The sequence below is a fragment of the Anarrhichthys ocellatus genome, unplaced genomic scaffold, assembly GCF_004355925.1.
Source record: "Anarrhichthys ocellatus isolate YVR2014 unplaced genomic scaffold, GSC_Weel_1.0 scaffold40, whole genome shotgun sequence".
Lineage (NCBI taxonomy): Eukaryota > Metazoa > Chordata > Actinopteri > Perciformes > Anarhichadidae > Anarrhichthys > Anarrhichthys ocellatus.
In genome coordinates, this window is record NW_022280070.1 from 4,538,650 (window position 1) to 4,552,236 (window position 13,587).

At 44.6% G+C, this 13,587-nt stretch overlaps 2 protein-coding genes across 4 annotated transcripts in view; both read right to left on the minus strand.

The window, feature by feature from the left end:
* cyth1a (cytohesin 1a) overlaps positions 1-3,509 on the minus strand; it is a 40,799-nt gene extending 37,290 nt beyond the window's left edge. The window contains exon 1 of the mRNA XM_031867665.1: positions 3,216-3,509. Coding sequence (XP_031723525.1) covers positions 3,216-3,234 — 19 coding nt within the window. The 5' untranslated portion in view covers positions 3,235-3,509. The remainder of the gene's footprint in view (positions 1-3,215) is intronic.
* Positions 3,510-4,767: 1,258 nt separating this feature from the next.
* Positions 4,768-13,587, minus strand: part of usp36 (ubiquitin specific peptidase 36) — a 13,518-nt gene continuing 4,698 nt past the window's right edge. For 2 of the 3 annotated variants that reach the window (XM_031867942.1, XM_031867943.1), the window contains 15 exons: positions 12,615-12,717; positions 12,387-12,454; positions 11,605-11,675; positions 11,415-11,497; positions 11,193-11,304; positions 10,953-11,093; positions 10,517-10,617; positions 9,837-10,425; positions 9,425-9,649; positions 8,850-8,974; positions 8,096-8,758; positions 7,669-7,892; positions 7,306-7,494; positions 7,094-7,209; positions 4,768-6,970 (listed from right to left, as the gene is read on the minus strand). In XM_031867942.1, coding sequence (XP_031723802.1) covers positions 6,839-6,970; positions 7,094-7,209; positions 7,306-7,494; positions 7,669-7,892; positions 8,096-8,758; positions 8,850-8,974; positions 9,425-9,649; positions 9,837-10,425; positions 10,517-10,617; positions 10,953-11,093; positions 11,193-11,304; positions 11,415-11,497; positions 11,605-11,675; positions 12,387-12,454; positions 12,615-12,717 — 2,942 coding nt within the window. In that variant the 3' untranslated portion in view covers positions 4,768-6,838. The remainder of the gene's footprint in view (positions 6,971-7,093; positions 7,210-7,305; positions 7,495-7,668; positions 7,893-8,095; positions 8,759-8,849; positions 8,975-9,424; positions 9,650-9,836; positions 10,426-10,516; positions 10,618-10,952; positions 11,094-11,192; positions 11,305-11,414; positions 11,498-11,604; positions 11,676-12,386; positions 12,455-12,614; positions 12,718-13,587) is intronic. The other variant, XM_031867944.1, reaches the window with a different exon arrangement.

Sequence of the window (13,587 nt, forward strand, 5' to 3'; positions counted from 1 at the left end):
AGAGAGAGAGAGAGACAGAGAGAGAGACAGACAGAGACAGAGAGACAGAGAGAGAGACAGAGAGAGAGACAGAGACAGAGAGAGAGACAGAGACAGAGACAGAGAGGTTGAACTGTCAATGTGAGTCCACATAGCAAACTATACCCTAATGAAAGCCATAAAGGCAAACTATAAGCAATAACAGTCCATTTCAATTCATTGTGCTTAATATTGCCCCACAAGGTCTTGCGGGTTAGTGCAACACACAGTTAAACAGTTGTTGACCTCCAGTAGCACAGCGGAGCAGTTTCACTGTGAATAGTCTGCAGGCGAACTGTAGGGGAACCAGGTTGCTGTCTGCCGACCAATAGAGCATAAATTCGTTGCTACGTTCTGTAGCTGATCCTGCGATCTCTACCTCCAGGATGGCGGCTATTAATTGAAAAAAAAAAAAAAAAAAAAAACGAAGTTCCTATATAGCAAACAATGCATTTTCACATTAGAAGGCAAACATCTCCATTTAGCACAAACAGTGGCTGCTGGGAGGTGACTTCCTCTGCACAGTGGCTGCCTAGTCCCAACAAGAACACGTGTGCTGTTATGCAGACATGCCACCAGGCGGACAGAGCATGGAAAAACACGTTTACGCTTCAGTCACACATCAAGTGAAGTTCATCGTACAGCAGATTGAATTCCTCGGTGAAATGTACTCATGTTCAAACACTGTGAGCAGAAAACCGTCAGCTGCTTCGGCAGACAGCCTACTAGGAGTTTCTGATGGAAATCACTCGCATGTTTGTCTTCAAACAGTCAGGTAGGAAGACAAGTCTTCCGTGTGATGAAAGAGTTCCCACACGTGGGTATAAAACCTACAGAGAGCTCGCTGATGTGTGTGTGTTGGTGGAACTCCTACATATAGCAGCAAAGTGTTAGCATCACCTCCAGTGACTAACTGGCTGGGTGGGAGCAGAACAAGCACCTGGTTACAACTCAACTGAATACTCTCCGGCACGAAGCTTAGCCGACTAAATATGGGGTGAATGCACGAAGTAACATCGTGCCATAGCAGCTCGTTATTCTATTCAGCTGTCTCAAAGCTTCAGTAGCCTCCCTTTGTGTGCTTGAGGATGTTTTTATCAGCTTTTTTTCATGACAATGATTATTTTTAGACTGATATATCTTACACGGATAAGTAAAAAGACAGCAAAAAACTGCAGCACTAGTGTAGATTTGAATTGACTTAGAGGTGACAGATTTCAACTTCTTCTTTTGATTTTCATGTCACACTTCTTTTTTTTTTTTTTTTTTTTACAGGAATATGATATGTCTGCATAAGTCCACTGATATTTTTTGCCGCTGCTGCTTTGGCAATATTTTTTTTCCACAGAGTGTGCTTTCAACGAGAGAAGAGCTTAGTGCTGGAGTAAACCACGAGTAAATATGACAAGCCAGTAGAAGCAACTATATCACAAACTGAGAGGAGCAACGACACCCACGACCAAAGCGACCACACGCACCTGCCGCTACAATGTACCGCTCCTAGAAACCGGCACACGGCTTCCTTTGTGTGCACAAATGTAATTATGCAAGAGGGGAACTGAGCTGCACTGACAGGTGCAGATAGATGGCAAAATAGCACGAAAAGAAAAGAAAAAAAGATAAAACGAAAGTCACTTTGACAACGTGCAGCTCAAAGCCTTTTGAAGTGAGTCTTGAAACAGAGCCAGCACCCAATGAATCCTAAGATAGCTGGTTTAGGGCTGCAGCACCTATAACATCACAGGAGGAGAGGGCAAAAACGCTACGTATGACACTGCAAGGCTGTAAAATACACAGATTATACTCACTGCAAATGCTTAAGTCTACATTATTAGAAAGATAGAGGAAACAGAGCTCAAAATAAAAACAAAAAAAGTCTGTTAGAGTCGAGTCTTGACAGCGGATGGATTATTTCTATCCTCTCTCTCCTTTGTAGACCTCGATTATGCCGAACAGTCCCGGTGCTCAGGGACAGAAGAGATGATGTGACTTATACTTTACACATTCAGACCCACGAGCCGCTGATTTGACGAAGGAGGTGTCAGGGACAGTGAGAGTGTTATTTCAATGCACTTGTGCCCTCTCTTTTGCCTCACACTTTAGCAGATGATTACATCATCGTGGACCGATTGTTCAGGCTGAATAGCAAACAGTAAAGTACTGACAAGGGAAAACAAATACCAAAAGAAATATGCTTCCTGGGAGCAAACATGCTGTATGCCAGAAGTCACTACTGAACCCTGTGCGCCCGATGTAAAAAGAAACGATCAAAAGAAAAACACTATAGATTGGTAAGGAAAAAATGAGTACAGGATACATATTTTATTTAGATTAGAGTTTAACTTTTTAAATCTCTTGTATGTAATGTGTATGGGATTACCGACCCCTCCCTTCTTTTAGAAGAGCATCAGTTTTGCAATGAGGCCGTTGCTGGAGGTTCTATTTTGAGATGCATTACGCTCACAGAAAAACTAAACTGCTAAATAATTGAGATGAAGCCTCTATCATAGCCTAAACTGAGCCATCCACTAGCTCATCGTGGCCTGAGATCATCAGGGGGGGGGGGGGGGGGGTCACCCTGTGCATGATGTCAGGACACTGAACTTCCTGTCAAGGTTTTATAGCTTCACGGTGGGGAGAGTTTTACAAGAAGGCATTTTGTGAAACTGTGTCATTGGAGGAGCCTCTGCGCCAGATGCCAGCATGGTATAAATAAATCTGTTTTGTTTCTTGATTACCATAAGAACAGGAACAATCTTCATTCTACTGTATATATATGTGGATTTCTACAGTGTCCCTCATGCTGTCAAAGCTGCAGCGTGATGCTTAATAATTCATCATACATATCATTTTTGGCAGCAAACACCAGTGGGGGCACCTGTTCTTAAGATGGCTTATAAAGACCCAACACTTCCTTTCCTGTGAAAGCTTCTCAAATGAATGCAGAGTACAGTCAGCCAATGCTGTAATTCTAACAGTCCCAGACAGTCAGACTGGCAGCAGTATGAACATCTAAGGCATCAGCCTGTCTCTCATTTCTGTACACTTGGCACAGCAGAGCACGAACACTGTAGACAGCAGTGCTAAAAACAAAAAATTGTTTTTAAAACACTCAATGGTAGCCCACAGTGAGGGGCACGACTCACCGGGCTCACAAGATGCCCAACAGTCCATGCAAGGGCGGGTTGCAGACGTACCGTGAGTCTCCCCCTCCATCCTGGTGGTCCTGATGCTGCTGCTGCAGGCGTCGCAGCCCGGGGAGGTCTCTCGCCAAGCCGCCCGCAGCGATCTTCTCTTCCGTTCCGCTCTCTTCTTCGCTCAACTTCCAAGATCTCCACTTGACTGCGGGCTCTCTGGATACCCTGACGTACTCCAGAGGTGCTACTTTTCACCTTGTTGCAGGCTCCGCTCGTCCCTAAGCTGCCTTTTTTTTTTTTTTTAAATGTTTTCGGTGTTGGCTGGCTGCGTGATACGCATCCGGAGAAGCCCGGTGCACATGTTAGCCCCGCCCACCCCAGGTGTGACGTCACTGTCTAACTTCTCTGACCCAACAACTTAGATGAACACTTCTCATTTATGTTTGTATACGTGCTGATATTGTTTACCGGAATATTTTTGGTATAATATCCTGGTAAAAAGAAACTAACTTTGTAGAACACTGGTATTATGTAATTTACTATAGAGAGACATTGCTCATTAGAATTACAATTAAAAAAAAAATGAATTTATAAGGTGTGAAAAAAGTGTTAGTTTAAAGCCTAACATTTTCGTTTTAAGACAATTTTAAACATAAAAAAAACATTATTTTTTGCCCTCAAAGTCCACTTTAAATTTAAAAAAGCCCCCAAAAATTGGTGCTGCTTTTCTTTAAACCTGCAATAACATTTTTCTGGCCACTTGGGGGAAGCAGAAGCAAGCTGTGAACACCACATTCCATCACCTTTACAGTTGTTGTTGCCAGCTTGTAAGCAAACAAGTTTAGCAGCTGTGTAGCAACATTATCTTTCATTTGGAGTCAAGGTTCTGACCACTGGTGAAATTAAAGTCCAATATTCACTCCATTAGCGCCGCTTGTGGTCTCCACCATCAGCCGAGGGAAATATCTGGCTAGTAAACTGCTCAACGCTCCACTATGTTCACCGGCTAATCACCAACTGCATCAGTCTGCTGTTTGATGCCGAGTAGATGGTGTAACAGCTGTCTGCTGTGTTCGAAAACACTATTTGAGTTGTGAGACAGACGGCTATAAGCAATGAGCTGAAACTCACAACAAAGGTCCGTACAGCCGAGAGGGGAGCGGCAGATTCTGCCGATACTGCTGTCGGTTCATCACTACTTCAATGGACCCCTTTCACATTAGAATTGTGATAAGAAAAATATTGATTGCAGCTGCTTTAAAGTGTTTGTGTCTCTTGGTCTCTGACTAATCTGTGATGTCACAGCGAGTGTTTATGACATCACTGAACCCATAGACAGCAGTGCAGCGAGATTTTAGCCTTTGTATGAATCAGCTTTTGTTGTTTAAATGCGACATAAGTCTGTTACAGTCTCAATAATAAATGCATGTATGATTGGCCTCCCCGCTAAATCACAGTACGAGTGAACACATGCGAGTTAGCTGATCATTCTCATCGGGTGTTGATAAAATATCACATTCCTTTCTACAGTTATAAAGGCTATCGTAACTACACGATATCAAAATACAAGAAAAACACACAGCAGTAGAGGACAGAATAACACACACTCAGCTCACAAAAGTCACAACTTTATTGCACCTTTATAGTCAACTATAGAGTGGTAAGAGCCACTTTCATTATGAAAGATCCCTTCCCTGGTCAGAAAAGGTGGTGCAAAAAAATGTAGAGCCATCAATGCAAACGTGAACCGTCCATTCACACCGATAAATGTTCCTCTACGTCGTCAGGTTTTGAGAGTCAGATGTCAGATTTCACAGCCTCACAAAACACGTTCTATGGAAATTAGACGGCCCCAGTCCCTCCGGTACTGTACACACTACGGTGACGTAGGGAAGCTCCTGCACGGAGACAGAACACTCTCTTACAAACAAGTGATCGAACACATTTGCAGATTAATTCTCAAGTTAACATCCACCAACTGATCCGAGTATTAGTAGCACATTAAAGATCAGTTCTTTAAATTATATATTTATAACATTAAATCCTAGACTTGTTTTTGTTTAATAGCCAATTCAAGGCAACATCTCTAGAATGAAAAGAAATGCGTGGGCACATCTTTACAGCGCTGGAGGGGGGGGAACGGGTAGCACAAGATGGACTGTACAGGCTTCTACGCTGGCAAAGCATTTTGTCATAACATTAGTTTCTCTACGCATCTGTGCCCGGACTGGTGCAGGATGATCCCATGGTGTCCGCACCCGAAATGCTTTTGTATAAAAAAGTTTCTACAGGATGTACAGGATGCAAAATGTCGGTCCTGGGAGAAGGGACTACTTTCTGATATGAAACAGGGGGGGGGGGGTCTGATCGTTGATGAAGATGGGATACAGGATGCCTGGGTTCCTGAGTCTTAGCCCAGTTTCTAGGTGACCAGCATGAGCATCACAAAATTGCATAGAGATATAAGATACATGGGGGGGGGGGAATGATTGGCATTGTGGCAGTCCCATCCCAACACAGTGCCCTGAAGTATAAAATGTAACCCCTCTATTTCAGTACATTGACGAGGAACAGTTTGTGAACGGTCAAATCTCCACACAGAGCTTCTGAACGCTGGACCGAGGAGGCGAGCTACATTATCAAATAGCTGCACAGTAGAAAACAAGCGCTCCCGTCGAGAGTTTCTCCCAACAACCCCAGCGGTGCACGATGCACTACGAACATTAACTTCCAGGTAAACAGAGAGAAACGTCCATTGTGTTCGATGTCAACACTTGCACAGACAATACAATTCGGCAGAGCATTCTTTTGCGGTCTAAAATGTGAAATTAACTGAATTTGTTCAGGCGCAAAAAGGGTCGTAACTAAAAGAAAGCAAAAATAAAAACAAAACTCAAAGTCATATTTTTTAACCAATTTAGACATGCATCTTTAGAAAGAAAAGTGGCATTTTAAAGCTTAATTCTACCAACAATATGAAGGTAAAATTTAAAAACAAGCCACGTGGCACAGACACTGCAGCAAAATAAAAACATAGCCGATAAAGGTATAAAATAGGAAAATCAGTAATCTAAAATAACATATGTTCTAATGATTAAATGATTTTTTTTTTCTTTGTAATTTGGTGTAGAATCATTTCAGGAGAAGGTTAAAAAAAAAGTTTTGTAAAATGTCAAATTAACTGAGCCCTTAAGTCTGCAGAAGTCTGCTCTGAGATTGTGTACAGTTTCAAATACAAGACAGTCGAAGATATTGCAGATATACTTTCTCATTATTAGCCCACCCATAAATGGTTCACTGTATATCACTTCATAGCTCAAGATCGTTGGGGCAATAACCAAGGCTGCCAACGTATATTCATTTGACATGGGGGTTTCAGTTAAATATTGCATGCGTAGAGAAGCTCGAGCCGTCTCCTCTGGTGTTCGGATTAACGGGAACACTGAAGCCGGAAGAAAAAGTTTCATGTTTGTTTCAAATTGAGATAAAAGGGGCTGTCCGACTGTCAACGTGCTGCTTTTGAACTTGTATCGTATTCAGGAATTTGGGACTCGACAAGACGGAGAAATAAAACTAAAAGGAGAGAGAAAAAAAAAAAAAAAAAAAAAAGGTACAAACATTTGGTATACAGTATTGTTGTCTCTATTTCCAAATCAGCACAACCTCAACAGCAATCTGGATTCTCATCGGCGGACTCCGAAGCCCCTCTTTCCTCCAGGTGTTACAGACCACTTGCTCCGCCGGTCCTGGACCTTCTGGAAGATGCTGCCGCCACTTCTCCACTTCTCCTTCTTATAGTTTTTCATTTTCTTTACCTGTTCATTTGTACAAAAACAGAAGTTGAAGACGAGGGGGCGGTGACAATGGGCCTAAAGTTCAGCAGACCTAAAGAACAACTGATTTAAGATGACATTCTTATCCATATTTCCCCGCCTCACCTTTCCCCTGTCAAAGTCTTCATCCCACTCGTCGATCACAGTGTCACACTTGGCGTGGCGGACGTCTTCAGCTGCATCTCTACTGATAGCAGAGACCTCTCCATCCCAACTGAGGACTAGATAAGACAAACAAAACCCATCAAATGCATCTTTTTGGCTACAAATTGTCAAAGCATTGCTGTACAACAGATCAGATTCACACTCTGTCTCACCGTTGGCGCCGTAGGCCTTATCTGTGGCGTTCTTGAGCAGCTCCTCCACCACCCCGCTCGTCTTTTTCCCGTCCCAGGCTACCGGAGCAGCTCGGGTCGGGGTGTCTCCTACTTCACTCCCATCAGCCGCCGGCACCTGGCTGCGTTTGTAGCCGTCCTTTACGTGCCTGTCCCAAACTATCACCGTGGCTGGATTGAGAAAACAATAAAAAAAAAAAAAACATATAAAGAGTGATGAAATCTGCCAGTATAAATGCAGTATGTCATGCTCTCTTGGTGTAGTTGTGAAATGAATGGTCACATTAATGCGGCTGTAGTGGTGCAGCATGTTCTTAACTGTACAGTGTGTGCACGTTGACATACGTTTACTTGTTTCGCCGTTCTCCGTGGCGTTCTTTTTGGAAGGGGGCTCCGCTGTGTCGGGCTCGTCGTTCTGCCCGTCCGAGCATCGCCGGCTCTCCTCCCACAGTCCAACCTCTTCTTTTAGCCTCTTCTTCCTCTTCTTCTTCTTCACCTTTAATTTCTTTTTCAATGTTACCAAATCCCCCGTATCATTCTGAACGACCGCAACCTTCAGCTCAGAAGTGCTATTGGGAGAAAGCTCAGTTAATTTATTGCACCGTTAAGAGTTTCTAGACTCAACTGGCTGTTACACAAACAGTTATACGTCTCCTCTTCCAGATTATGAGCTCAAAATTCATTTCCGGCAGCACTTTTTGGACAAAAATAAATGAATATTGGAAACAAAAACAGACCTGCATCACTACAACAATGCTACACTTCAACCCACCTCTCTGGTGCAGAGCATGCCGACGTCACCCGCAGAGCCTCCACCATCTGCTTTTTCTTCTTCTTCAACTTCACAGCTTTCCTTCCCTGTTCTTTGTGATTCGACTCGCACTGCGTCGGGGTCGTGGCAGCTGGCTGAGGCGTTTGCTTCGACTGTTCTGTATCCGGATGGGACGTGAGACTCCACATGCCGCCCTGACACCAATCCTCTTCCTGGTTCGACGTGTCCAGGTGAGACGGCACGCACTCCCTTTCCTTAACCGCCTCTCCGTGCTCCTTCTTTCGCTTTTTCTTCTTCTTCTTGCGCTTCTTCTCACCGGCTGACTCCACAGGGTCGTTCTGCGGCACTGTAGCCGGGGAGGCCACTGGCTCTGCGTCGCCCTCCACCTCAGAATGCCGCCGCTTCTTCTTCTTCTTCTTCTTTTGGTTGACCTTTTGAGCCGGAGTGCCGTTGAGGTCTGGTTCTTGGGCCAAGGAGCCGAGGCCGTTGGAAGACTTGGGGCTCTTTGGGCTGTGAAGCCCGTTGGTTTTAAGAGAAAGGCTGGCGTTTGGTTTCTGCAGTGTGGAGGGAAGGGACTGTTTCTGAGGGCTCTGCTGTTTGAAGGATCCACTAAAGTGGGCAAAAGGCGATGACTGGACTTTAGGTGAATGGAATGGACCAGCTCTGAGAAGACAACAGAAGAAAAACATCTGGATTTGCCTTTGAGGAAGACAAACCTGGATCTCTTGTGCATTTTCCTATGTGATGCTCATACCTGTGAGTGTGAGAAGGTGAGGCGAAGGTGAAGGGGTTAAGTTGATTTTGATGCGTGGGGTCACTGGACAGCTGGCGTGGCGAAGAGGGCGGAGCATCAATGCTGCTCGGTCTCCGGCTGCGAGCCTGCAGTTATCGACATAAATAAAAACTTGGTGGTCTAAAAAAAATAGCCATGAATGTGACAAAAATAAGGAAGAGAATCAAATGAGGAAGATTTAAAAAAAAAAAGGGGGATGGCAGGAAAAGATGGAGGGAGGAAAACAAAAAGGAAAGGGTATGGCAAGAGAAGAATTAGAAATGGTTAGAAAAAAAGAACAAACTGAAGGAAAAGACGACAAACTCTAAACAAGTGCTACCATGTGGTCGATTAGACAGCAACACTGGATAAATTACACGTTACATACAGCAGTAAATCTACTAGAAAAGGAGAGTTTACTTGCCTTAATAAAACTACTTATTGAAATCAAGGGTCAAATTTGGGATAGCAGTGTAGAGTGTCAACAGGAAACCAAGGTATCATGAGCTTTCACTAAGACAGGAGGTGCTGCTGCTGCGGATGGGAATGAAGTTCACCTTCTTGGCTGACAGGGCCAGCTTCTTGGCAGGTGGCGGCGACATGGTGCTGGTGGCTTCCGACGCGATGTTGTTGAGAGCCGGGGTTTTGATTTTCGCCGTCCTCTGCTCCTCCGTGCTCTGAGAGCGCTCCACGCTCTTGGCTGGAGACGCCGGGCCATGCGAGCCTTTCCGCGGGGTGGAGGGAGTCTCTCCGACCGGCGCACTTCTGGTACCCACGGAGTCCTGGCCGAGACACAAAGTCAAGCATGCTGTGGTTACGCTTCTGGGTCAGCTACACCTGGCCCGATCAGCCACTATGCATCTTCTTAAACTCCAGTAAATAAATCTGCTGTAATGACGCATTCAACACATACTATTCTATTCTTAGATGATCCTGCCTTTGAACCAAGATTGGTATTTGTAATGTTACCTTTGAGTCGGAGTTGTCAGCAGAGGAGGAGTCAGACAAAGACTTAAATGAGGTAGACGCCGACATGCCCCTGCCCTCGCCGCCTTGCTTTTTATCTCCCTCAGCCCGGCTGAGCCCGTTGTTGGAAGGGGTCGGGGTGATGCTGCGGGACTGCACTTGGCTCTGGGGAGACGGCTTCTTCAGCTTCTTGAAAGGCTCCTCGATAACCGTGGGCCCACCCGGCTGCTTTGGGGGCCCATTGGAGGACGGCATCCAGTTGGACAGTCTGGGCTGTGGCTGAGAGCTCACACCGTTCCTGGAAATGGGCAGACCCAAACCACTGTCCATGGACTGGATCTTACGCAGCTGTGCAGGCTCCAGTTTCTGAAAAAGAGTCGTGTTGTAATCAGAACATGCCCATATTCTAGTACACGTGTCCACCAGTGAGCAGGACGCCATCTTGTGTAAAACCTTCGTGATCTGCGGGGAGGACAGAGGCCCGTTCAGGTTGGCCCTCCTTATCTGCTCAGACGACACACTGTTCTTCCCAGGATGCAACATCGCCTGCTTGGTCGTCTGTCCGTCTGCGTTCTTCCTGCTCTCGGGGATCCTTTAATACACAAATACAGACTCTGCTTTATTTAATTATAAATCCAGACAACACCTGGTTTGATCTCTGGCAGCCATCCACGGTGTCTTACCTCAGGTAGAAAAGCACGTACGCCTGCTGGTTCAAGACCACTTTGATGTTACTGGAGTGCACCATCGAATCGTTCATTTGGTACCACTGGCCGTTGCTCGCCTGAGAACAAACAAGGAAGAGATACAACTTTAAAACGGAGCCGGCTGTGAAATGTATTCATCTACTCATTATTCGACATGTAATTATCCCTGTAATTATAATCCACCAGGTAGAATGGAAGGAAGTTTAAAGTAATTTATCGTTAAATACATTTACTCTGACGATTATCGAGCCTCCTCTGTGTTATATTTGCCTATAATATGTTCACGTCTTTGTTTTTATTTGACTTTGTTGTCCGTTAATCTCATGTTTCTGACCTCATCTCGTCTCAAGGCGTTTTCCCTCAGATTTCGACAATAATAAATAAAGAACGGATGTGCATCTGCTCGTCTTACCTTGACGTAGCAGTAGTAGTGGCCAGCATGACAGCTGTAGCCAGAGTGGACCAGAACAGCGTAGAGGCCGTACATAACGGGATCGCCTGAGCTCTGCGACATGTAGGGGCGGATGTTCAGGAACTCTGGGTAACCAACATCCTGAAAACGACAAGACAGAAATATGAGCTCGCTGAAAAATCCCACCGCTCTTTCAAAAAAAAAAAAAAACAGTCGATACTGTGAGAACTCTGTGTTCACCTTTGTTATCTTTCCTCCGCTGAAGTTGGCGAACCTCTTGAGCGAAAGAGTCAGTACGTTAGACGTTCGATGGACTGTGAAGCGCTTGGTCGCTGGCACTTTCTTTTTGCACCTGGCGAGAGAAAAAAAAAAAAAAAAAAAGAGGATAAAACATGCGTTTTAATGCCCTGTAGATTTACTTAAAAACATAGGATGCTGTCAGAATAGATGAAACGCACTTACTTGGCACACATGTAGGCATTCTCTCCACAAAGCACGTCTGGTTTAACAAACAGTTCCAGGGCTCGCACAATGTTTGCTGCTTGCTGACAGACAAAAACAGCGAGATACAAGGTGTTGCTGAGGCACGTTTAAAAAATATATATATATATATATATTTATATAATTTATATTGAGGTCTTGAGTAACGTACTCGAATCTCCAAAGCGATGTCCAGGTAAGGGTCATATGTGTCTGACACACTTTTACAAATAGAGCACTTCACTGAAAGACACAATTAAAAACAAATGTGATTCTCTAATCCTGAAGAAATACAACGTCAATGTCACCGGGTGATCAGCGATCACAGGAACGTTTCACCCGCCTCCGTTCCATTTCCTGTAAACAGAAGACTATCAAGAACCTCAAACCAACGGCCTCTTGCTCTCAGATCAAACATTCAGGGGAAACACCTTTTCATTCAGCTCTCTGCTCAATATTTACATTTCAGATGTGACGGTTACAAGTTACTCAACCAGATGACAATACGCTTTATACCAAACTGCATCTTACAAACCGTTTTCTGATTAAACTTAAGGTCACTAAGCACTGTAAGGAACATTAGTCAATTCTATTCAATAGCTGAAATGTCTATGGATGTCGAGTAGCTTTCCTAATACTTTTCAATTTGAATCAAAATGAGAAAAACAAGGCATTTAACTTGTCCTTTTTAAGGATTAATGAAATCTCCTTTTGCTCTCAAATAACCTCTTAGCATCAGTAACAGACTACTACTTTGGCTGTGCATGTGTGGACGCAGTATTGACCTACATCAAGCTGCGTTAATGTTTGTTGACACTGTCATTAGTCTACTCTGATGGGTAATGGATCAACATGCAATCCCAAAAGCAACCAATGTGGACATTCAACAAAAACGAGCACAGTTCTGGAGGCAACATTTTTCCTGCTTTCTCTCTGTGTAAAAACAGTCAATACCTCTGGACCTGAGGTAGCCTCCAAAGATCTGGTGAACCAGCGTTGTGGCCTGGGTCTGCCTGTCGAGCCTACAGACGGGAAGGAAGAAGAAAATCAGAAAAACAGAGACATCGATCCATTTTCTGTGCTTATCCGGGGGGCCTGATGTCCAACTTCTCACTAGTGGACAAAGAGAAAAAGAGATTCTCATACTATCAACACTATTAAGAAACAATAACAAAGCCTTACTTAGGGTAGCCATTGAGACAGGCTTTCTGCATGGCATCGATGGTGTACCGCAAAAATTCATGGGCGTCCTCTTGGCTTCCAAAGCGAAAATGTCTGGCAATTTCTAAGGGAGACAAAAGAGTCGATGTTAGCTTTGTGCTAATTTCCAACATTGCACATGTTGTAAAGCAATAATTAGCGAAGACAATTTAAGTAATGCGTTTGTGAAGTTTAAAAGAGTGTGCTTCACTTGGCACTCATGCAGCTCATGAGCAGCGTGCAGTCACTTCGTGACTTCATCTAAAAGCCTCGCGTTAGAGATACTGTAGCATCTAAACCCTTTCTGCCTCTGCTGTTATTTCCTAATGGGAAGATGGGAAAGTGTGAGCTGGAAGAATAATGTGGTCATCCCCACATTCCCGGCATTGCATCCCTGCGCATTTAAGACGATGAGTCACCCGTGACTGGGAAAGAGAAATAACACACCGTCCTCTAATGATCTGTTCAGGTCTCTTCTCAGAGAGGGGGGAGACAACATCTTGAAGGCATCAACTCAGCTGGCATACGACTGGGTGTTGTTTTGTTTGTGAGAGCCTGGGGCGATTTGAGAGATAATTTGCCGTAAGCTCTTTTTATTTTACTGTGACGACACTGCGCTGCATTTGTAATTCTGTAGGAGGCGTGCTGAGCGAGAGGCACAGATGCTGTATTTTCATTATACGCATTTACGTTGTTCTCGCCGTGGAGGGGCAGTTCTGACTGCTGCGGTGGCCACCGGCTCGCTGAATGTATATAGAAACCGTAAACACACAATACAGTGCATCTCTCAGTCCTGGTTCCAAGGAGGGGAAAGCTGGACTGTACAGTTTTTGTGCTAAAGCTGCTCGTCTCAGCCCGCATTCACAAGGAGACAGAGAGGGCATCGGGGAGGGGTGGAGGGGTGAAGGGAGAGAGAGAGAGAGAGAGAGAGAGAGAGAGAGAGAGAGAGAGAGAG